Genomic DNA, 23,753 nt, shown 5'->3' with positions numbered 1-23,753 from the left:
AATAACTGTACAAACATGGTACAAAAATGAGTGCTTTTCAAGTATTAACACCATGGCACATAACATACAGTGTGTGATTTTCTACATATAAGATACATTTTTCAGCTTTTACAAGTGGGAGCAGTATAATTTAGTCTGTGGACTGAATTACAGTGTGCATGATATCATGTATTCTTCATCTGAACTGTCACCCGAGGAACAAATAAAGACTTCAATAATGACACCGCTCTCCCATGACACCGCTTTTCAGTTCTGTACCAAGCTTCACTGATTACTGAGAACCTGAAGCAACCGATGTGAAGAGCCTTTCTTTGATGATGGACAAAGATGTAAATTAACTAATTATCTTTGTAGATAAGGTGTTCATTTAGGTTTTGTTACACCTCAAACTCGTTCATGGCAGCCGACCTCAAATTATGCAGAACAAGCTTCAAGACACTCTTCCCGCCGTCTGTGTTATTCATCTGAAGAAAGAACCGAAGTGAATACAAGTATGCTTGTAAGTATTTCGGGCATAACTTTAGAATGACAGACAGTACCTTTGTGAAAGCTTTTGCTGCTCGCTCCAGAAAAGCGCTCTCGACTTCCTCGGGTATTGTGAATAAATGAGCAAAACAGTCCAGAATACATGTCACTGTTTCTCTCGAAGCCTAAAGTTGGTAACAAGAATGGATTTAGTTCATGGAGTTCCATTTAGTATAATGCCTGTTGTTAATCTTACCCTATCTAGGCCGTTGAGGACAGTGGTGGGGTCCTGACTGCTCTCTTCTAGCCTGTGGACATCATGAGCTGAGATGATTGGCTCTTTCAGCTGCTCCAGCCAGGACCACAATATTCCAGACAGAATAAACGGGTCTTTTTCCAAACACAGTCGCTCCCACGCACCCTGGCGATTGAGATCGGTCTGCAGGAAAGAATGAACATATGTACTAATCTTGCATTCAGAAAGCTTTTCTAATATGTGAATAGATTGTTGTTTTTAGCCAGATAAGACAACAGCTAGGTCCTGTATGAAGAGCTGCCTTTCTTCAGCAGGACAGTGAGGATGGATGGGAAGGAGGCAGACTAAGACTTCACATGCTGAAGCTATTGAAAGGACTGGGATGCAGATTTGTCAATGCCAGGCCACATTAACCCCTGACCTGTGGGTTAGCAACTTGGCTAGGCATTTTAATGAACTAAACAAACAGAGAAGGTGCTGAATTTTTAGCAGCATTCATTTCACATGTTCATGTAATCGTTATTTACCTGTTATGCCCATTTCATTTTTCATTTCCCAACTACTCTGTCTTGGTGTTGTTCCTCTGAAATTAAAAATGCTTGCTATCACCCCTGTCCTAAAGAAACCTTTAACCTTTCTGACATGCAAATTACAGACCAGTTTTGAACACTGCAACAACAACAAAAAAATGCTTTTCTTACTTAGTATTTTTGTCTTGTTTCTAGTCCAAACATCTAGAAAATCTTTAAAAAAAAAAAAAAAAAAAAAGTATTTACTAGACAAACAAAAGTAATTTTCTTGTTTTGGGGAAAAATTACTTAAAATTAAGAGAGTTTTTGCTTACAATTTTAAGCAGAAATACTCTCTTCATTTTGAGTTATTTTTCTCCAAAACAAGACAACAATTTTTACTTAATTTTAACTTTTTTTCAATTTTAATATGATGCTGTCCTGTAGCTCAACCAGTAGAGCGTGGCACTAGCAACACCGAGGGCATGGGTTTGATTCCCTGGGAAAGCAAGAACTGACAATAATGTAAAATGTGTACCTTGAACACAAGTCGCTTTGGATAAAAGCGTTTGGCAAATGCATACACGTAAAATGTAAATGTACTTGTCTAGTAAATGTTTCTTAATGTAAGAATTTTTAGATATTTAGACTAGAAACAAGACAAAAATACTAAGTAAGAAAAGCATTTTTTGCAGTGAATCTTCCATTCATTTCAAAGCTGCTTGAGACAGTGGTCACTACTCTACTTCAAGTGTATTTGTCATCTCGTAACCTTTGTTTTGTCCTCCTGAATGTTTCCATTCCGACTTTCTCATCCTCACAGCACTAAGACAAGTACGTCTGTTTTTAAATGTCAGCAAAGCTGAGCCCCTAGTTCATGCTTTCATCCCTTTATGGCTGTAATTCTCTTTTCTATGGCTTAATACATAAATAAATAAGATCCAATATATTTAGAAGTACGGGTCCTCACATATAAAAATAAATCTTCCCACATTACTCCTATCATATGCAGACTCCATTAAATAACCTTTCACTTCCGTATTCAATACAAGATACTACTAATCGCATTCAAAGCACTACACGGTCTCCGAAGTGCCCTCCTAGAACTTGCTTTTCTGGCTTTAGGGGTGACCAACTGAGAAGGCTCAGTTTGGGAGGCGAAGGGATGCCGGACAGTAGTACGTAGGACAGAGGTAAGCAGCTGCTTATATACCCCTGCTCAGGCGCTGATTGGTCAGAATAAATGAATGTGTTTCTCATAAACTTCTCTCAGAAACTATTTATGAACTAAGAAAAACTAAGAAGCCATTATCCTTCATTAGACACACCCAGTTTAAGTCTTGCAGGCTATACTGATGAGTTGATTAATTCTCCCCCTGATGAGGGAGACATGTAAAATGTGCACTGGTGGGGAGTCCAGGGCAGGTTTGAGAACCACTGCTGTAAGTTCACATAAAGTAAAATAAAGTGCATTTTGCCAAAACCAGAACAAGAACTAGACCACTAGAGCCAAACTTCTGAATAGCGGAGAAGTGGTAAACAGGAAGACTTGTATCTAGAGGTACACTATATTACCAAAATTATTGGGACACCCCTCCAAATCACTGAGTTCAGGTGTTCAATCACTTCCACAGCCACAGGTGTATAAATCCAGCACTAGGCATGCAGACGCTTCTACACACATTAGTCTAAGAATGGGTCGCTCTCAGGAGCTCAGTGAACTCAAGCGTGGGGCCGTGATAGGTTTCCACCTGTGCAATAAGTCCATTCCTGACATTTCCGCACTACTAAATATTCCCACGGCCTACTGTTAGTGGGATTATAACAAAGTGAAAGCTATTGGGAACAACAACAACTTAGCTATGAAGTGGAAGGCCATGTAAAATCAGAGTGGGGTCAGCGCATGCTGAGGGTCACAGTGCGCAGAAGTAGCCAACTTTCTGCAGAGTCAATAGCTACATGCCTCCAAACTTCGTGGGGCCTTCAGATGAGCTCAAGTGTAGAGAGCTTCATGGATTGGGTTTTCATGGCCGAGCAGCTCATCCAAGCCTTACATCACCAAGAGCAATGCAAAGCGTGGGATGCAGTGGAGTAAAGCAGCCGCCACTGGACTCTAGAGCAGTGAGACGTGTTCTCTGAGCGACCAATCACACTTCAGTCTGACAATCCCATGGACGAGTCTGGGTTTGGTGGTTGCCAGGAGAACGGGACTTGCCTGACTGCATTGTGCCAAGTGTAAAGTTTGGTGGAGGGGGGATTTTGCTTTTTTGGGATTTTTTGTGTTTTTTTCAGGGGTTGGGCTTGGCCCCTTAAGCCGGGTGCACACTGTGCAATTTTGGCCGTCTGAGACAAATTTAGCAAATCCTAAAAGATTCCTCTGATCCTAGGCTAAAATCTGACGTCTTTGGTCGTTAGTTTGACATGTTCACCGGCAGCCGATTAATGAGCGCTGCGATCAAATTTTACCTCAGACAAAATTCTGGCAGTGTCAGAAGATTAGCCACAGAATCCTGCAGTGTGACTTCTCCTACGACAACAGTCAAATATTTCCGTTTTTCAAGACAAACTATGACGAAACGAGAGCTAGAGATTTCTTTGTAGCCAGCATTTCAGTCCCGCGTGTAATGCAGCTCACCGTCACCGAACGCGTCATTCACTGATGATATAAAAACTCTGGACGAGTTTTCTTGTGCGCGTCCGTTTTTAGCGCGCCTTCACCATCGTGCATGTCTGACATTAATGCCAACTGAGATCTTACAGTGTGACATGGCTTACATAGGGGGTCATGTTCGTACAGTCTGACAAGGGACATTCGCAAAGGATTTTTAAAAATCGCACAGTGTGCAGGACCCATTAGTTCCAGTGAAAGGAACTCTTAATGCTTCAGCATCCCAAGACATTTCGGACAATTTCATGCTCCTAACTTTGTGGGAACAGTCTGGGTACGGCCCCTTCCTGTCCCACCATGACTGCGCTCCAGTTCACAAAGCGTCGGTCCATAAAGACATGGATGAGCGAGTTTGATGTGGAGGAACTTGACTGGCCTGCACAGAGTCCTGAGCTCAACCCGATAGATCAGCTTTGGGATGAATAAGAGCGGAGACTGAGAGCCAGGCCTTCTCGTCCAACATCAGTGCCTGAACTCGCAAATGCGCTTCTAAAAGGGTCAAAACATCCCATAAGCACACTCCTAAACCTTGAGGAAAGCCTTCCCAGAAGAGCTGAAGCTGTTAGAGCTGCAAAGGGTGGGCCGACTCCATATTTAACTCCACGGATTAACAATGGGATGGCAACAAAGTTCATGTGTGTGTAAAGGCAGGCCTCCCAAAACTTTTGGCAATCTAGTGTATGTTTGTTCTAAAGCTCCTAACTCACACCCTAGATAGTTATGATTCTTAGTACATAAGCACCTATACCTGCCATGTAGCCATTTTCTGAATGTGTTCCTTCTCTCCGTCCTTCTCAAGGTCCACCGCAAGGGACTGAGCCACCAGGAGGCGGCGTGACTCCAGAGACAACTCGGACTGGACAGTGATGACAGGCACCTCTGAATGGTCTATCTCATTAATATTTTTATTCTCGTCAGGGTCAGAACTTTGCTTGTGGTCTTTCTTCCAGAATGACAGCATTTTGGCGATGCTTGTGGAGTCTTTCTCGTCCGAAACGCCCAGAGATCGGCTTCGCTGCAGGACAGACTGCCTTCTGGTTTTGAGCAGTAGAGATCCTTCTGTCTGGTCCATCAGTGTTTTCAGCTCCCATATATTGCTGGTTGAGCTGTAAACAGGATTGTCCTTATAAGTCCCCAGAGAAGGGGGGACATAGTTCTGGGAAAGTCCCATCTGATCGCTGATGGTAGATGAGTGGATACAGGCTAAAACACCGAGAGGGTTATCTGAGAGGTTTAAAGAGGCAGCTAACCTCCGGAGGTCCGAATCACTGTAGCTAAGGCTCTTACGGACGTAATAAAGAGGTTGTGCGTTGTCTCGATTGGCCCTGGGTAGACCAGGAAGACGTGGCCTGATCATAGTCACCCCATTTCCCAAAATCTGCTGATTCAACTGGTATGTCGCGTTTTCATTAAACACTTTCTCTACCACAGGTGTGATGTCGGGAACTTCGACAATGTCCTCCTCAATAACCTGACGGTTCTCTGCGATGTCCAGCAGAAGTTTGCAGATGAGGGGAACGAGCTTTGGCACGTACCTCAGCTGCCGAGCCTCGTATCCGTGCAGTAAATGTTTCTGCCGCATTAAATACTGTGAAAGAGTGACAGACGGTGCTCTAGGCTCAGCGTTAGCAAACAGGTTCCTTAGGGGAACGAGGAACTGAGCGAACTGCCTGACGCATTGGAGCTGTCCTCTAGTCTGGATCGAGTTTGGGCGTTTGCCTCGGATTAACAGAATGGCTTGATCCGCAGTCATCTGTGTGGTGAACAACAAGAAACAGGCCAGCAACACACCTATGACAAAAATGTGCAAAAAGAGTTAGTATCCAGCTATCATACATACCACAACATTGCATTTTGTTTGAGGCTAGGTTGTTTCAGTACTTTACTTTCTAGGAAACTAAATATTGTTACCAAAACAAGACATGAGGTTAACGTATTTGTAGTTAAAATAGTCCATTAGTTTTAAGTTGTCCATCTTACAGTGTAATTGTACATTTAAGTACTACGTATTATTTATTAACTACATATACTTACACTATGCATGTACTTATGCACAATTTATACACTGCAAAAAATGCTTAAGTTTTTTTTTCTTGTTTCCAGTCCAAATATCTAAATATTCTTAAATCAAGATGCATTTATTAGATAAGTAAAATGACATAATATATTTTTTCTTGTTTTCTGGGGAGAAAAATCCAAATTAAATGAGATTTTCCTTAAAATAAGCAAAATTCTTTGCCAGTGGGGTGAGAAAAATAATCTTATTTCTGTTTGGGACGGAAACAAGAAACAAGATTTCAATCAGAAATAAGATTATATTTCTCACCCCATTGGCAGATCATTTTGCCTGTTTAAGCAAAAACTCACTTCATTGTTTTTTTTTTTTTTTTTTAAGAAAACAAGGAAAAATATCTTATGTCATTTGATTTATATAGTAAATGTATCTTGATGTAAGATTTTTTTAGATATTGAGACTAGAAACAAGACAAAAGTTTTAAGTAAGAAGAACAGTTTTTGCAGTGTAGTTATTACTATATTAACTACATGTAAAATGTGTAGCAAGGACACTGTAAAATTAAAATGTTACCAAATATTCTTTCTTTGTTAAAATATCTTGCCTTGTAGTGCTTACGCAGATGCTTGCGCTATCCGAGACAATCCCTCTGGAGTTACCTGAGGTTTAGTGTCTTGCTCGAGGACACAATAATGATAGCTTAAAGCTGCCAGCCACCTTTAGCGTCTTAAGCCTATAAGCCACATCACCTCGAAAAGGATGCCACCACTGCTCCACTTTCATCAAAATATACTGTCAACATACAAAACAGAACTGTACCTGTTCTGCCAAGCCCCGCATGGCAGTGAACCGCGATCTTGCCTTCTAGAATGGCAAAAGACATGACTTTCACCATATCCAGGATTGACGTGAGAGACGCCACACCATAGTCATTCCATCTAAAGTTGTAGAAATATACTACAATAGAGCAACAAGAGTAGCTTTATAACTTGAAGGCATAAGAACAACCACAGCTACTATGTTATCGCGTCATTACTTTAAGAAGATTCTTTAACCTCTTTATGTCACATTACACAGGAAAGCTGATTTTGGCAGAATTGAATGTTACTCACTGCCAGCCTCCATGAACGTCTCCGGTCGGTAAGTAAAGCCACTCTTGGGATCAAGCGGGTTGCCACAGCTGGCATGTTCGCCAGGACATTGGAGGTTAATAACAGTCTTCAAACCACATCTTAACACAAAAAACATTGACTTACAAGAGTGTACCAAACGCACAACCCAGAACCAGTTTTCTAAAGGCACTTCTAGTTGAGGTGTTCGGGTTTACCTCAAAAACTGGTCTATTATGTCAAATTTTTCAATAATTTCAGAGGAAGGGCGGGCCATGGCGAGCAGATTATCAGTGATCCTAGAAAAAGAGACAAAAAGGAACCATTAATTAACAACTAATCTATTAAAACTAGATAAAGCTGATAAACCTTTTGTCACTTCAAAAAAGAAAAATCTTGAAGCTGAATTTTTGGCATTTAAAAACAGGCGTTTAATTATATGTCGACTTTCATTATTTTAGGAATTCTGTTTGGCATTTAATAAGGAAAAATGAACATGCTTTGACAAATCTCAGCAGAATATATAGATATAGGTTCACTGTTCATAGTCACACCCAAAGGGCCTAATTTTTAACGGTCTGAGTGCATGGTAAGCACATGGCGTGTCCGAATCCAGTTTTGATGGTTTAACGGTGGAAAGAACAGTCTGCGCATCAGGCGCATGGCCCAAAAGGGGTGTACACTGAAAAAAATCCTCGTATTTTTGTCTTGTTTCTAGTTTAAACATCTACAAATTCTTAAAACAAGAAATATTTACTAGACAACAAAAATACATTTTGGGGAAAAATGACTTGAAATTAAGAGAGTTTTTGCCTAAAATAAGAAAAATAATCTGCCAATGGGGTCAGCAAAATAATCACATTTCAAACAGAAAACAAGATTATTTTGCTTACCGCATTGGCAGATTATTTTGCTTATTTTAAGAAAAAACTTTTCCCAAAACAAGACAATAATGTTTTACTTGTCTAGTAAATGTTTCTTAATGTAAGAATTTTTTGATATTTTGACTTGATACAAGACAAAAATACTAAGTAAGAAAAGCATTTTTTGCAGTGTACCTCTTAATGATGGGTGTGTTTTGCAACTAAGTCTCATCTCCCATTCCCTTTAAAAGCCAGTTGGCTACACACCATGGCGGATTCGCTATTTACATGCCAGAACTGGCAAAACTGAACACTTCTCCAAAGAGGAAATCTTTTGGTTTTGATATTTGTTATGTGTGTGTAATAATCAGTGTATGTGCATTGTGCACCTGCCTATAGGCGCACGTTACTAACACGGCCTTTAAATAACACAAAAATACTGCACTATTGACTTTACAGCAGGTTTTTGCTGGTCAATGGCACAGTCGTTTTCAGTTCCTCAAAATAGCAACATGCCAACAGTGAGTGTGCTTACACACCTGTAAGCTGATAACTCAAAAAATCAGCTTATTGAAGTAACCAGTTTTCCCCGTTTACCTGCAAACCAGTAAACTGGCATCGCAAGTACACCGCGTTTACATGACTTTATTAATAAAATAAAATTAACCAGGTTATTTCCTTGTAATGACGTCAATAATAATAATGTCCGTATCTGACTCTGAGTTTTCCAAATGTTACGTCAGGTGTGATGTTAAATAAAGCGTGTCAGTGGGAGATTTACGGCTCATATTATCCCGTATGCCATTATGCAGCGTTTTGACTGAATGAGATGAGAATAACACATCTTTACAATTTTCTGGGTCTTAAACGAGTCTGCGTTTGTGATGTATGTCCTTATTTCATGCAAAACGTTAGCTCGCTCTGTCTGGATGTGTTTAAATCTGCTCCGTTTGCGTTTTTGTCACCTATCACACATGCACACTTCAGTAAGCTGACATAAAGCAGGTTAATGCGTTTACATGCAGCGCGAAATCGAGGTAAGAGGCAAAAAAACTCCCATAAGTGTCCAAAGTAGGGGTGTAACGATTCGTTTTAACAACGATTCAATTCGACTAAAAAAAAATATGTCACTGATTTAAATTTTTGGCTAAAAAGTTACTGAATCGATTTCAAGTCACTGAATCGTTTCGGATCATATCGTTCTAAATAAACCAATATCGTCCTTAAATCGTATCGACAACCTTAACTCGCGATACGAATCGAAATCGTTGTTAAACCGAATCGTAACACCCCTAGTCCAAAGGCTTTATATTTGAAGACCACAATTGAAGCGTGTAAGTGTACCAGGATGAGTAGATTCCTCTGATGGCCTGACTGTCCTCGCTCCAGTGCGAAGGGTCCTCATATTTGCAGGCCTGCCCTCCACATCCCATGGAGCACTGCATGTGGCAGGGAATGACATAACGCAGTGCCTCTCCAACCATTGTGTATTTTGCTCTGGGAACCCGGGAACCCGTCACTTTAAAAAGAAAATCATATATTAAGAGTCGAGTCACTTCGTATTAGGGAAAGACTGTCTGAAATCTATTTCTACTCTACTCAGGTGAGCAAAAACAATTCGCTAACTAATGAGATTGGCTCAATATGGATGTCTAGTAGATGCATAAATCCTTGTTGCTTTACTGATTACAGCATGAAATCAAAATGCCTTTAAAAAAGGCAAGATGATAGTTGGACTCTAGAAGAACACATTGTAAAATCATTCTGATGGTTACTACTTGCCTATTAAAACAACAGATCTACACTGTGGCTGTAACTATTTGTCATTGCTTACCAAAGTCCATGATACACCCTCCTCCATGGCAATATCTGTTTGGGCACAGGAAGAACCAACTAGCACTACAGCTCGCAAAGTCATTTCAGAACCTTGGCAAACAATTTAACAAACTGGTATACATTCACCTAAAGGATTATTAGGAGCACCATACTAATGTGTTTGACCCCCTTTCACCTGCCTTAATTCTACGTGGCATTGATTCACCAAGGAGCTGAAAGCATTCTTTAGAAATGTTGGCCCATATTAATAGGAGAGCATCTTGCAGTTGATGGAGATTTGTGGGATGCACATCCAGGGCACGAAGCTCCCGTTCCACCACATCCCAAAGATGCTCTATTGGGTTGAGATCTGGTGACTGTGGCGGCCATTTTAGTACAGTCAACTCATTGTCAGGTTCAAGAAACCAATTTGAAATGATTCGAGCTTTGTGAGGTGTGCCAAGAAAACACCCCCCACACCATTACACCACCACCAGCCTGCACAGTGGTAACAAGGCATGATAGATCCATGGTGAACAAAGAATGGTGTGAAAAGGGAAGAGCATCCAGTATGCGGCAGTCCTGTGGGCGAAAATGCCTTGTTGATGCTCGAGGTCAGAGGAGAATGGGCCGACTGATTCAAGCCAATAGAAGAGCAACTTTGACTGAAATAACCACTTGTTACAACCGAGGTATGCAGCAAAGCATTTGTGAAGCCACAACACACACAACCTTGAGGCGGATGGGCTACAGCATTAGTATGGTGTTCCTAATAATCCTTTAGGTGAGTGTATATCTTTTAAGCTCAGACTGCTGTTCAAACGTGAGTCAAGAATGAGTCTCTTATGTTCACCAAGCCTGCATTTATTAGGTCAAAAATCCAGTGATAGTATGGCTTTTTTTCTAGTTTTCTATTTGAATATTGTAAAATGCGATTTATTCCAGTGATGGCAATAGCATCATTATTCCAGTCTTCAGTGTCACATGATCCTTCAGAAGTCACTCTAATAAGAGGATTTGCTGCTCAAGAAACATTTATGATTATTATCAGTGTTGAACATATGTGTTGAAAACATTTTATGGAAACTGTACTCCCCCCCTAGGATTCTTTGATGAACAGAAAAAAAGAAAACATTACTGTGAAATAGAAATCGTTTGTAATTTTGTCTTTACTGTCATTTGTGATCAATTTAATGTCCTTGCTGAATAAGTGTTTTTTTTCTTTAAAAAATCTCAATGTAACCAAAGTTTTGAAGTCTTATGATTTTTTGCATTGTGACAATCAGAACAATTTTTCCTCAGTTCTCATTAGTGTAATGTGAAAATTACACATTTTGCTCATTGTGGTATTTATAATGTTGCATAAAATTTATGTTGATTAAAATAAAATATTGTAGCTATTACAGTAATGTTTACTATAAAACCTCCTAAAAAGTTAAATATCTGGATGCAGTAAATTTGGGATGGTAGTGTGCCATGAAAAGCCACAAAATCACGTTTCATTCTGTGTGTAAAATAGGAAGAAAGACTAACTCCATGGGAGTTCCAGGAATCCAAGGCTTTTCAACTGGTCTTCATACACACTTTATTCTCATTTTATAAAGCCACCTTTTATTTTCTCCTTGCACAAAGTGTTCAGAGACATTCAAGTCGTCGCGAATCCTTTGCCATCATGTGAAATAACGAGTTGTGATTACTCACCCAAACACTGCTAGAGAAAATGAACTTTTCTCTCTCTGCGATCCATTGAATCCTCAGCAGATTTGACAACTTGATGTTAGAGTAAAAAGCAAATGCCTCTTTATCATTTGTTTTACAGATGCACAATCTCGTTCTCTGTGTGAAACGTATGGATCCATCCAGATAAGCTGTACATCCTGGTCATTTTCAAATGGCGAGCGTTTGGGTTGAGGTGAAGTCAATGCTGCTGTTCTTTTGCCATGCAAGCAGTCACACCAGGCCAAAGAGTGAATAAAGCAGCTATTGAGACTCACCCAAGATTTACCAACTAATCCACTTACTCCTGAAATAGCCCATTTCTCTGGCCCCTGACCTCAGCGCACACTGCTTCTATCTGCAGTTGTTTCAACTCTTATTTTACAATTAATTCCAGAAAGAAAATTAGGGGAAAACAATTTCCTTCTATGATCGATCAGAATCTCTGCAAAAGTGTAAAATAACTTCTCCTTTGTTCAAACCTGGAGTAGATAAACACTGCACAAATTGAGCCAGACCAACATATTGCAAACATTCAGTTTCTTTTCGTTTACGGCCTTCAATTTTGAGCAAAAAAGAGGTCAATACAGCTTCGTACTGAACCCAGTAACTGAAAATGAGGTGAGGCTCTCAAAGCTTTGCAAACTGATCGACTTACAGCAAATCTGATTAAAGGAGAGTCTCCTAAGTAGGAAGTTAATAAACAGCTGACGTACTGCTTCACATTTACATCAGCATCAAGAGCCAGTGCTGGCTGTGATGCAGGGAGATGATTCATATTTAAAGACACCAAGACACTTTAGCTGAATAAAAGAATAGCTCTGAGCATTTATTGTGTATGAGTAGAGGACATAAATGACATAAACAATCATACATTGTGTAGAGCAGCAACGGTGACCCTGATTGGCCCTCTTAGGTGTATCATCACACATTTTCCACAAGTGCCATATTTCAACGGAGGAATCATTTGCATATTCGTGACCTTGTAAACATCAGAAAACGGATTAGTCCTTTCTGTTTCGGGTGTTTCTACAATATTTGTTTTTGATTAATGCAAACAAGATAAGATTACACGCATATTAAAATGCAAAAAACAAAACAAACAGCATAATACACTGTAATGACAATGTAACACTATTCTGCTTTATAACAAGGTGACAAAACAATAAAAAAAACATTTTCAGAGTCCATGAAATGCCACTGAAAGCATTACTGCAGAGCCATTTCTGTGCATATGTCAACGAAATAATGAAATGCACCTTACAGCGAGGAGGCAGATTACTTGGGTTTACTTGCTTCCAATAAAGTCCATCATCAAACTCTCGGTAAAGCTGGAAAATCACATTAAGGGCTTCACGGGTGAGATTACGTGAGTTTACGCAGGATGACGCCTCATTCAAGAAGCCCTCAAACTCAGCTCATGATTATTCTAGAAATTAGTTTATTCAATTAATAAAACGCCTCATCGCTTTCATTAGATGCACAGTTAGACGCTAACATAGAAATTAAATTGAATATTATCAGGAAAATTGGTCAGCAGCTTCAGGAAAAGTGCTCAGTATTAACTGTCCCTTAACCATACAGCAACACAGCATTCTGGGATATTTCAGTCTTGTAAATTACAAATACAGCATTTTAATTTGTAAGTGCAGCTGATTTTCATTTACATCACACAATTAAATCAAAAGAGAAAATTGAATAAAACTATTAGTATACATACCTTGTATGTATGCACTTATGTGTTCTAGTTTCTTTCGGTATGTATGCTGGGGTGAATTAAGCCCCTCTTGTGAAAAACACAAGCAATCACTTCATCTGTTGCGTTTGTTCCCTGTAAAATGTTTTGTTTGGCTGGTATTGAGACCTACGTGGTTAATGCGGATTCCAGTAGATGACATTTACTTCCTTTTCTTCTTCTGATTCCCTTATAGAGAAAAATTACAGTCAGTATGGATCATAACAACAAAAGTCTACCACACTCTGATAGCGCAAAAAATATAGTTAGCTAAATATTCAGGTATCGTTCACCCCAAAAATGAAAATTTCCTCATTAATTACTCACCCCATGATTTAAACATGATTTAAGGAAATCATTTCAGGATTTTTCTCCATCTAATGCAAGTGAACGGGGATCACTGTAGTCCATTTTTGACGGTCCAAAAGGAGCTTTAAAGGCCTTCCCAAGACCCCAGCCATTTTCTGAATTATAATAATATACTTTAGCCATCAGCTTGTCAAGCGTGACCTTTCCAACATGCATACAGTACGTCATACGGCAAGAACTGCCCCATTGTTTACAAGTGTGGAGGAGTGCGGTCCAAAAGTTGAATAGTCATTGCTGTAAATTATTTATTTATTCACGATTTAACAACACATCAGCATCAATGGCTATATTTATCTACAGTTTTAACGTTTATCTAAAAATAATTGATTACAATCACTTGAATACATTTAAAATCTTAAAGTATAATCTTAAAATACATACAATATATAAAATCAGACACGCACTATATTGCCAAAAGTTTTGGACGTCTGCCTTTACATGCACATGAACTTAAATGACATCCCATAATAACAGCTTCAGCTCCTCTGGGAAGGGTTTCCACAAGGTTTAGGAGTGTGTTTATGGGAATTGTTGACCATTCTTCTAGAAGTGCATTTGTGAGGTCAGATGTCTTTATGGGCCGACGCTTTGTGAACTGGAGCGCAGTCATGTTGGGACAGGAAGAGGCCATCCCCACTGTTCCCGTAAAGTTGGGAGCATGAAATTGTCCAAAATGTCTTGGTGTGCTGAAGCATTAAGAGATCCTTTCAATGGAACTAAGGGGCCAAGCTCAACCCCTGAAAAACAACCCCATACCATAATCCCCCCCTCCACCAAACTTTACACTTGCCACAATGCAGTCAGGCCACGGACTGAAGCGCATGGCAAAGGTGCACTTAGTCCGAATCCACTTTTGTTTGTTTAACAACGGAAAAAAAACTGTCACAGGCCGGGCGCATGGTCCAAAAGGGGTGTACCTCGTCTCTTAATAAGTCATGGGTGTGTTTTGGGTGTTACACCATGTCGAATTCACTATTTACATACGAACGGAAAGACTGAATGCTTCTAGAGAGGAAATCTTTTATTTTTATTATTTGGCATGTGTGTGTAATAATCAGAGTGTATGCATGTTGTGCACTCACTTATAGGTGCACATTAACACCCGTTCTTTAAATAACATAAAAAAATACAGTTCATTAAAATAAAGTGCTAACAAATGCGCGAACAGATGGGCTCGAGTGCACAACAGCAGCAGAAACCTGACTGTCTGACTTTGATCCATTTGGGTACACTGGTACATGAGATGGATCTTGAGATGGATGGTAAGCTGCATCTTATATCCAGATTTAAAAAAAAAATACTGAACCAGGTTCATGATGATGGTTGGTTTGTTAATGTTCAGTGTTAGTCTAGGGCACAGATGCGTGTCAATGTTAGAAAATCCAGATTAATGTTCATATTTTCCAAGCGAATTTCAAAAGGACTGATGTCTGGGTTTGGCTTCATACAGATGTGAAAGACTGACGGATATGCTGGGTGTACTTTCATACATAGTTGAGTTAAATAGTTCTGTTAAATAGTGATAGTTCTCTTGATCCTGTACACAAGCTCTGAATTGGAGAGGTCCTAAATGCTCCTAGGGCAAGTCTCAATCCTGTAAGATGTACTGTGTCCAGTAGTTTGATGTATGACTTCCTGGCAGAGCCATAAACTATACTCCCATAGTCCATTTTTGATCGAACAAGTGTCCTATAAAGTCTCAAGAGTACTCCACTCCCATTTAAGCACTTTTATTATATCTATTGCTTTAAAACATCTATTTCGCAGCATAATTTTATATGAGGAATTGGTTTGTTTAGATTGTTATCAAAATTCAGTTTGTTATTGCAATTAAGTCCTAAATATTTAATCTCTTTTTCTATAGGTTCTTTATCCAAAAGAAGCTCTGGATCTACAGTGCCTTGCGAAAGTATTCGGCCCCCTTGAACTTTGCGACCTTTTGCCACATTTCAGGCTTCAAACATAAAGATATGAAACTGTAATTTTTTGTGAAGAATCAACAACAAGTGGGACACAATCATGAAGTGGAACGAAATTTATTGGATATTTCAACTTTTTTAACAAATCAAAAATTGAAAAATTGGGCGTGCAAAATTATTCGGCCCCTTTACTTTCAGTGCAGCAAACTCTCTCCAGAAGTTCAGTGAGGATCTCTGGATGATCCAATGTTGACCTAAATGACTAATGATGATAAATAGAGTCCACCTGTGTGTAATCAAGTCTCCGTATAAATGCACCTGCACTGTGATAGTCTCAGAGGTCCGTTTAAAGCACAGAGAGCATCATGAAGAACAAGGAACACACCAGGCAGGTCCGAGATACTGTTGTGGAGAAGTTTAAAGCCGGATTTGGATACAAAAAGATTTCCCAAGCTTTAAACATCCCAAGGAGCGCTGTGCAAGCGATAATATTGAAATGGAAGGAGTATCAGACCACTGCAAATCTACCAAGACCTGGCCGTCCCTCTAAACTTTCAGCTCATACAAGGAGAAGACTGATCAGAGATGCAGCCAAGAGGCCCATGATCACTCTGGAGGAACTGCAGAGATCTACACCTGAGGTGGGAGACTCTGTCCATAGGACAGCAATCAGTCGTATACTGCACAAATCTGGCCTTTCTGGAAGAGTGGCAAGAAGAAAGCCATTTCTTAAAGATATCCATAAAAAGTGTTGTTTAAAGTTTGCCACAAGCCACCCGGGAGACACACCAAACATGTGGAAGAAGGTGCTCTGGTCAGATGAAACCAAAATTGAAATTTTTGGCAACAATGCAAAACGTTATGTTTGGCGTAAAAGCAACACAGCTCATCACCCTGAACACACACCATCCCCACTGTCAGACATGGTGGCGGCAGCATCATGGTGTGGGCCTGCTTTTCTTCAGCAGGGACAGGGAAGATGGTTAAAGTTGATGGGAAGATGGATGGAGCCAAATACAGGACCATTCTGGAAGAAAACCTGATGGAGTCTGCAAAAGACCTGAGACTGGGACGGAGATTTGTCTTCCAACAAGACAATGATCCAAAACATAAAGCAAAATCTACAATGGAGTGGTTCAGAAATAAACATCTCCAGGTGTTAGAATGGCCAAGTCAAAGTCCAGACCTGAATCCAATCGAGAATCTGTGGAGAGAACTGAAAACTGCTGTTCACAAACGCTCTCCATCCAACCTCACTGAGCTCCAGCTGTTCTGGAGGAGGAACGGGCAAAAACTTCAGTCTCTCGATGTGCAAAACTGATAGAGACACACCCCAAGCCACTTACAGCTGTAATCGCAGCAAAAGGTGGCGCTACAAAGTATTAAATTAAGGGGACGAATAATTTTGCACGCCCAATTTTTTCGTTTTTGATTTGTTAAAAAAGTTTGAAATATCCAATACATTTCGTTCCACTTCATGATTGTGTCCCACGTGTTGTTGATTCTTCACAAAAAAATGACAGTTTCATATCATTATGTTTGAAGACTGAAATGTGGCAAAAGGTGGCAAAGTTCAAGGGGGCCGAATACTTTCGCAAGGCACTGTAAGTGCATAGACTGCAAAAGACAAAAATGCATATATACGGTTTTTGACCTAGAAAATTGAAAGCCGTTCTGTACTGACCAGTCAACGTCTCAATTATGTTCATTTTTTGCCTTTATAACAAATACACACATCATCTGCATATACACCACAGAATATATTAGATCCCATAACACCTACAATACCTTTCATTTAATACTAAAAAGTGTTACTGAAAGTAAACTTCCTTGAGGCACTCCTGATTCTTGTACATGCAAGTCAGATAATACATTTCTTTCTCAAAAACATCTCAAAATGAGGCGGTTCCTGTTGCCTACGTCAAGCGTGACCTTCCCAGCATCGATACAGTAGGTCATAAAGGAGGTGAAGTCATGAGTCTTGAGCATTGCAAAGCTGGACCAAGGCGAACATTAATAGTTAAAAAGTAAGTACAGTTGTTTTCTTTCTCCAGAAAATGACTGATTGTCATTTTAAGGGTTTGTTAAGGGTTAAGGGCTTGTTCAAGGGTTTGTTGATTGTCATTTCAAGAGAAGACCCTTATTCGTGGGGTCGTGTGGTGGCCTTTAAAGCTGCTTTTGGACAGTCAAAAATGGACTGCGATGATCCCCGTTCACTTGCATTAGATGGAGAAAAATCCTGGAACGTTTTCACCTAAAACCTTAAATTCTCTCCAGTTGAAGAAAGTCATGCACGGCTGGGGGTGAGTAACTCTTAATTTTATGGGTGAACTACACCTTTAAGCAAAGCAGTAGCTTTTAAAATGGTTTAAAGTCACCAGTTACTGTTAAATATCATCGCTTTTTAAAAGATAGCTCCGTCTAATGGCCGTTTGGTCAGTTTCTCACCTGTGGTGCTCCACATCATGAGGTTGAGCCTCTCTCCTAACAGGTAAAGAGGAGCCATGCTGAGGGATGCGCCTCCCAGGAAAAGACACAATCCAACGGGACTTAAGTGACCCATGATCGGGTACACCCAAATCCCTGAAGCATGGCGCACCCACAACACCCTGAGACACAAGCATAAAAACACATGAATGGAGGTCTGGTAATAAGAGACATAAAAAGAGACAAAAAGATCCATGTAAGCGAGATTACCATAACAAATACAGGACAGCAAATAAAGCCAAAGCGGAAATCCCTTTTGTGCGACTGGAATATTTGTGATTCTGAAGGAACATCTGAACCAGAAGCAAAGGCATGATCACTGTGTGCTGGAGGAAAATAAACAAATCATCCGTGAACATGCGTCTGCTGAAAAACAATCCTGAAACATGTGTCCATCCTGCATTAAATGAGATCTATACTGAGGCTGTGCACATGCATTCAAGGGTCAATTAATACTGCAGTATATAATATTAAATAATGTTCTCACCATTGCATGATTCAGCCAGATGGGAATGATCTCATCTAAAATTTTGGGATACACCAGCTCTCGGTTGTAAGTGTAGAGAGTCCAGAAGGAAGCAAACACAAACTGCAAGCAAAGATGATCAATAAATTCAACTGTAACATTAGTATTTGAGCAATAAAGCACCAAATACTGATATCTAAGGCTTGTCACTTCACACAATAATAAACTATTTTAAATAGCAATCTTCTAGTTCTACTATTGTTATTTTAAGAGCTCATATTGATGCTTATGTTGAGACGGCATTAAATATTTGTACGATGCATGAAATACCGTTTTAAAAATATATTGGACTATTGGTGAAAAACTGAAATGGTAATCTAAGATACACTCTCCTCCTATACATTTAAACCTATCAGTAACATAATTTGTGTTGTTATTGTCATGTTATTTGTCAGTTATTCACATACTCATGTCAGAAACACTTTCAAAATTACAAAACTGAACCTAAAACTGGGAAAAACTAAAACTTTTAAAATTCATAAAAACGTTTTGTTTTCACTTTATTGTAAGGTGTCTGTTACAGTGTAAATATATTTAAGTAATCTAATATGAATTAACAACATGCTCTCACTATAGGGTTAGGGTAGGATTAGGGTTTGGTTGAATTTATGCATAATTTACTGTTGTTATTATTATGGTAAGTACCAGTGTTGCCACAGTTACTTTGAAAAAGTAATCTGATTACTGATTACTGATTACTCCTTTAAAAAGTAACTTAGTTACTTTACAGATTACTTGATTTTAAAAGTAACTAAGTTAGATTACAAGTTACTTTATTAGTTACATTCAGGAGTTGCCGACAACACCCCTGCCGCCTCAAAATAGAAATGACAACCGTTTTTGGCAACACACTTTATTGCATTTATGCCCGAGCCTGACGGTCCCGACTTTTTTACGCCCCTTTTTTAGGCTTCTCCTTCGTTTTATATTTATTTTAATAATTAAAATGAACAATGAGATGTGCTGGTGGAAACAACATGAGACCATGATAGCTTGCGCCACTGTCGAGAAATGGCTCGCGCAGGGTTAAAGAGTCCGTTTCTTCAGTGCAGCTGCTAGAGTTATGGCCTTTTTACAACCGGTTCCTTCATTCGTTTTCTCTGAGCAGGTATCTATCGGATTGCTAAATGACCAGGAGTAACGTTAGGCCTAAATGCCTTCCGAGAGTCTTTCGAGACGTATTTAATTCTGATCACTCAAACAAACCGATTCAGAAGGTGCATGAAAGCATTTCAAACTAAACCGGACAAATGTAAATATATCTGGTTGTTTAAACCACTTGTGTAAATTTTACTCCTGGCAAATAATTAAGAAATAAATGTGTGAGAGCGTGTTATGGTGTAGTCAGATAGATATGACGGTGCTACTGCTACATCGCTGCAAATGAGTAAAGCAAGCCAACGCAAATGGCCGTTAATGAAACTTTAAAATAAGTCACACAAAACACAATCATCTTCAATATAAATTAATGAGACTAATGATCTTACCAGTGCTTAGGTCGCTCTCTCTCTCATATTGCGATCTTTGAATTTGAAATGGGCTGCTGAATAAAATGCTAGAATCTTTTGCTTTGATGTAAACTCCGTTAAATGAGCATAGGCTATACCGCGGGAATTGAAGATCGGATTTATATTAATTTAGCTGAAGTCTAAGGTAGGCTATAAGACAACCTGCATGTCCTTTTTTTTTTTTTAGATTGTGTAGCCCGTTTCGTTGTTTTGAGCACCGTTGCGAGCAATAGGCTAATCTACCAGCCTGCCTCAGCTCGTCAGAAATGCCTTTATGGTGGTATAATAACTAGCCTACTTTGTTTTTAATGTCAAAGTGGTTATATTTCGTTTCATTTCTTTATTGAGTTCATTTAGAAAAATGTTTAGAGCAATTTTTGTTTGTTAAATTAAAGTTTTAATTTTTAACAAACAAAAAATTGCTCTGAACATTGTTCTAAATAAGGATAAAAAAGAAACGAAACGAAAAATAACTACTCTGACATTAAAAACAAAACTGAACTATTTTAATGGCTGCAACAATGTAAAAAGTAAAATAAATAAATAAAAAACACGGGCTCCAGCCGGACTCGGGCTGAGAATTTTGATAAGCTGTCGGTTTTTACTAAGGAAAATGACTAAAATAGTAACTCACAGTGACTTGGATAAGTAACTTTAATCTGATTACTGGTTTGGAAATAGTAACGCGTTAGATTACTCGTTACTGGAAAAAAGTAGTCAGATTAGAGTAACGCGTTACTATGTAACGCGTTACTGGCATCACTGGTAAGTACATGGATGATGTGTAACAAGGACACTGTAAAATAAAGTGCTACCCAAGTTTTTTTTTTTTTTTAATATATTTATATTTTAATATAAACCATATGTATTTGGTCTTTTCCAAAAAATACACCTAGTCATGCTCAAATGTCTCTGCAATATTTAAAATTATTTAATAAATTAGCTAAAAATGAAAAACGGCATTTATTCAAAGAAATACCCTGGATACTCTCTAAAACATAATTAAAATGGACAAAAAAAAACTTAAACTTTCTGTGAATTTTCAAGATGCAAGAATGCAAGAATGTTTCATGGTTTTGTGCTCTAGGGTCACGCGTGTGTGTGTGTGTAAAACGGACTTTGGTGTCAAGGTTACTCACAGTCCCGACAGGAAACGCCAGGGCAGTGTAGTAAAAGTCTCTGGCTTTAGTGAGGGTCAGAGGAGTCCCGCTCCGGGTCTGCTTCACTGGCACTGCGGTGTGTATCGCATCCACTAACACACACAGTCCGAAAAACACCGCCTGCAGTACCTGCCAGAAACACACACACAAACACACAGGTGTGCTATGAACACGCGCTCACACCTGACTGACAGCAGTGACATTGACGGATTCTGCCGGGCTTCTCTTACCAGATTGATGAAGGTCAGGTACTTCCAGCGGCCTCCGTATGAGCGCACACCCGGGTGTTTGTCGGAGGTCTGTAGGGTGCAGTTACTCCAGATAGTGAACAAATACCAGCAGAAAATCAGCAGATGAACCAGCAGGCACACCTTTGGTCCGGTTCTTGTGGCGATGGCAGCCATGGTCGTCGCCTTCTTCTTCTTTGGATTTTACCGGCAGCCTGACGGTTGCGCTACTGCCATCCTCTGGAGTTAGCGAGGGATAGTTCACCCAAAAATGAAAATTATCCCATAATTTATTCACCCTCATGCCATCCTAGGTGTGTATGACATTCTTCTTTTAGATTAACACAATCTGAGTTCTGTTATGTTAAAAAAAAATGTCCTGGCTAATACAAGCTTTATAATGGCAGCCAACTGCAAATTGTCATCATAGAGTGAAAGCATAATATCGTTCATACATATCGCAACATCATAGAGTGAAAATTAATCGTTAATATTTGAAAGTTTAGTTAGTGTTTTTAAAGGGATAGTTCACCCAAAAATAAAAATGATCCTATAACCCTCAAGCCCTCCTAAGTGTATATGAAATCCTTCTTTGAGACAAATACAATCAGAGTTAAAATAAAAAATGTCCAGGCCCTTACAAGTTGTAATTATCCTCTTCCAATGATAATTTTCATTTTTGCGTGAACTATCCCTCAAACTCATTTTCAAAGCAGCATTTGTTTTTATTAGGAAGCAGTTCAGGGACCTTCTTGTCCACTCCTCCAGCATCCCATTACTCCACATCCTGTTATTCCCATCCCCATCATGTCATTTCTCTCCGTTTCATATTAGTGGCCTTCCTTGTTTTTGTTTTGTTTTACTTCTTACCTAATAGATTGCCAGTTGCACTGTGTAAATTTTATCAGCAGGCTCTTCTTGCTGGGAAGTTACATTTTCGTTATGTTAATTTTTCACCACATAAAACCTTTATATGGAACAACTCCGATATAATGATTAGGAATACAAAAATGATTCCTCTCGCATGGTTTATTTACCAGGAATTTAACAGAGATTCTTTCAATTTTCAATAAATCTGGTATTTTTTTGTCTTATAAAGAATTTGTGTATTCATAATTTCCCCTTGCCATTTAAAGAATATAATGCAGTTCATGAAGCGATTCCTTCCCGTCTGATTAGATGGAATAAGTATACGTAACAAAAAAAATAAGCATTCAATAAATTCTTCAGAATAAAACAATACTATCTAAAAAAATCAGAATAAATAAGTATTGCATTCCCAATAATACTAAATAAGTTCATTTTAAGATATTACATGAAATATATATCCTGTGAATGATACTGTGGCAAAATATATGAATGTTGACAGTTCTTGCTCTTTTTGTGAGAATAAGGATGAAACTGATCAATTTATTTTTCCAATTTGAAAAAACTAATAATTTTTGGAATAGTTTGTATCTTCATATATGTTTGAGACATAGAGGATGACCAGGGGGTCAAGTATTGCGAGATTTTGGGGAACAACCTCCTTCCCTCAGTTAGAGCATTGAAGATGGGTCGAGACTGGGTCTTCCAACATGACAATGACCTGAAGCACACAGCCAGGATAACCAAGGAGTGGCTCTGTAAGAAGCATACCAAGGTTCTGGCGTGGCCTAGCCAGTCTCCAGACCTAAACCCAATAGAGAATCTTTGGTGGGAGCTCAAACTCAGTGTTTCTCAGCGACAGGCCAAAAACCTGACTGATCTAGAGAAGATCTGTGCGGAGGAGTGGGCCAAAATCCATCCTGCAGTGTGTGTAAACCTGGAGAAAAACTACAGGAAACGTTTGACCTCTGTAATTACAAACAAAGGGTGCTGTACCAAATATTAACATTGATTATCTCAGGTGTTCAAATAATTATTTGCAGCTGTATCATACAAATAAATAGTTCAAAAATCAAACATTGTGATTTTTTTTAATAGATTATGTCTCTCACAGTTGACAGTGCACCTATGGTGACAATTTCAGACCCCTCCATGATATCTAAGTGGGAGAACTTGCAAAATAGCAGGGTGTTCAAATACTTATTTTCCTCACTGTATATATATATTTGATTACTATAAAGGTACAATTAATACGTCAATGAATTACATGGTTTTTTTGGAAAACTGATTTCATAAGCAAAACTTCTCTAACTCAGCTTACTTTCACATTTCTTAAATTGACACATTTCTCAAATCTATCTGGTTAATTGAAAACAAGAAAAGTGAAAGATTCTTAAAAGAGATTTTGTTGTTGTTGTGCTAATGCCACTGATGCATGCTTCCCCTGTTTGTGTTAGTCTCTCCCTCTCTTGTGTTGGTGAAACTTTACATAAAGCTCTGATGTGATTTAATTCCTGTAGAGGTGAATTCTGTTCTCCTT

General features: G+C 39.1%; 2 protein-coding genes across 4 annotated transcripts; both read right to left on the bottom strand.

The window, feature by feature from the left end:
- Positions 1-239: 239 nt before the first annotated feature.
- ptpdc1b (protein tyrosine phosphatase domain containing 1b) lies at positions 240-11,735 on the bottom strand. Of its 3 annotated transcripts, XM_067447389.1 has the most exons (10): positions 11,401-11,735; positions 9,719-9,753; positions 9,229-9,403; positions 7,240-7,320; positions 7,025-7,143; positions 6,732-6,869; positions 4,647-5,689; positions 722-904; positions 540-650; positions 240-464 (listed from the first exon to the last, which is right to left on the bottom strand). In XM_067447389.1, the coding sequence occupies exons 2-10, from the start codon at positions 9,726-9,728 to the stop codon at positions 378-380; spliced, it is 1,947 nt and encodes a 648-aa protein (XP_067303490.1). In that variant the 5' UTR covers positions 9,729-9,753; positions 11,401-11,735; the 3' UTR covers positions 240-377. The 3 variants fall into 3 exon arrangements, with proteins under 3 accessions (XP_067303490.1, XP_067303491.1, XP_067303492.1); XM_067447390.1 differs by lacking the exon at positions 11,401-11,735 and having other exon boundaries at positions 9,719-10,478; XM_067447391.1 differs by lacking the exons at positions 240-464; positions 540-650 and having other exon boundaries at positions 661-904.
- A 484-nt stretch (positions 11,736-12,219) lies between these two features.
- Positions 12,220-21,585, bottom strand: adtrp1 (androgen dependent TFPI regulating protein 1). The gene is made up of 6 exons (XM_067447388.1): positions 21,350-21,585; positions 21,099-21,248; positions 18,413-18,514; positions 18,136-18,251; positions 17,887-18,047; positions 12,220-13,339 (listed from the first exon to the last, which is right to left on the bottom strand). Exons 1-6 carry the CDS (start codon positions 21,521-21,523, stop codon positions 13,314-13,316), a joined length of 729 nt encoding a protein of 242 aa, XP_067303489.1. The 5' UTR covers positions 21,524-21,585; the 3' UTR covers positions 12,220-13,313.
- Between the last annotated feature and the right edge of the window lie 2,168 nt (positions 21,586-23,753).

The sequence above is a fragment of the Pseudorasbora parva genome, chromosome 6 (assembly GCF_024679245.1).
Source record: "Pseudorasbora parva isolate DD20220531a chromosome 6, ASM2467924v1, whole genome shotgun sequence".
In the NCBI taxonomy this organism is placed as follows: Eukaryota; Metazoa; Chordata; class Actinopteri; order Cypriniformes; family Gobionidae; genus Pseudorasbora; species Pseudorasbora parva.
The sequence above is the reverse complement of the archived record's forward strand: the minus strand, read 5'-3'. Positions and strand labels throughout refer to the sequence as shown.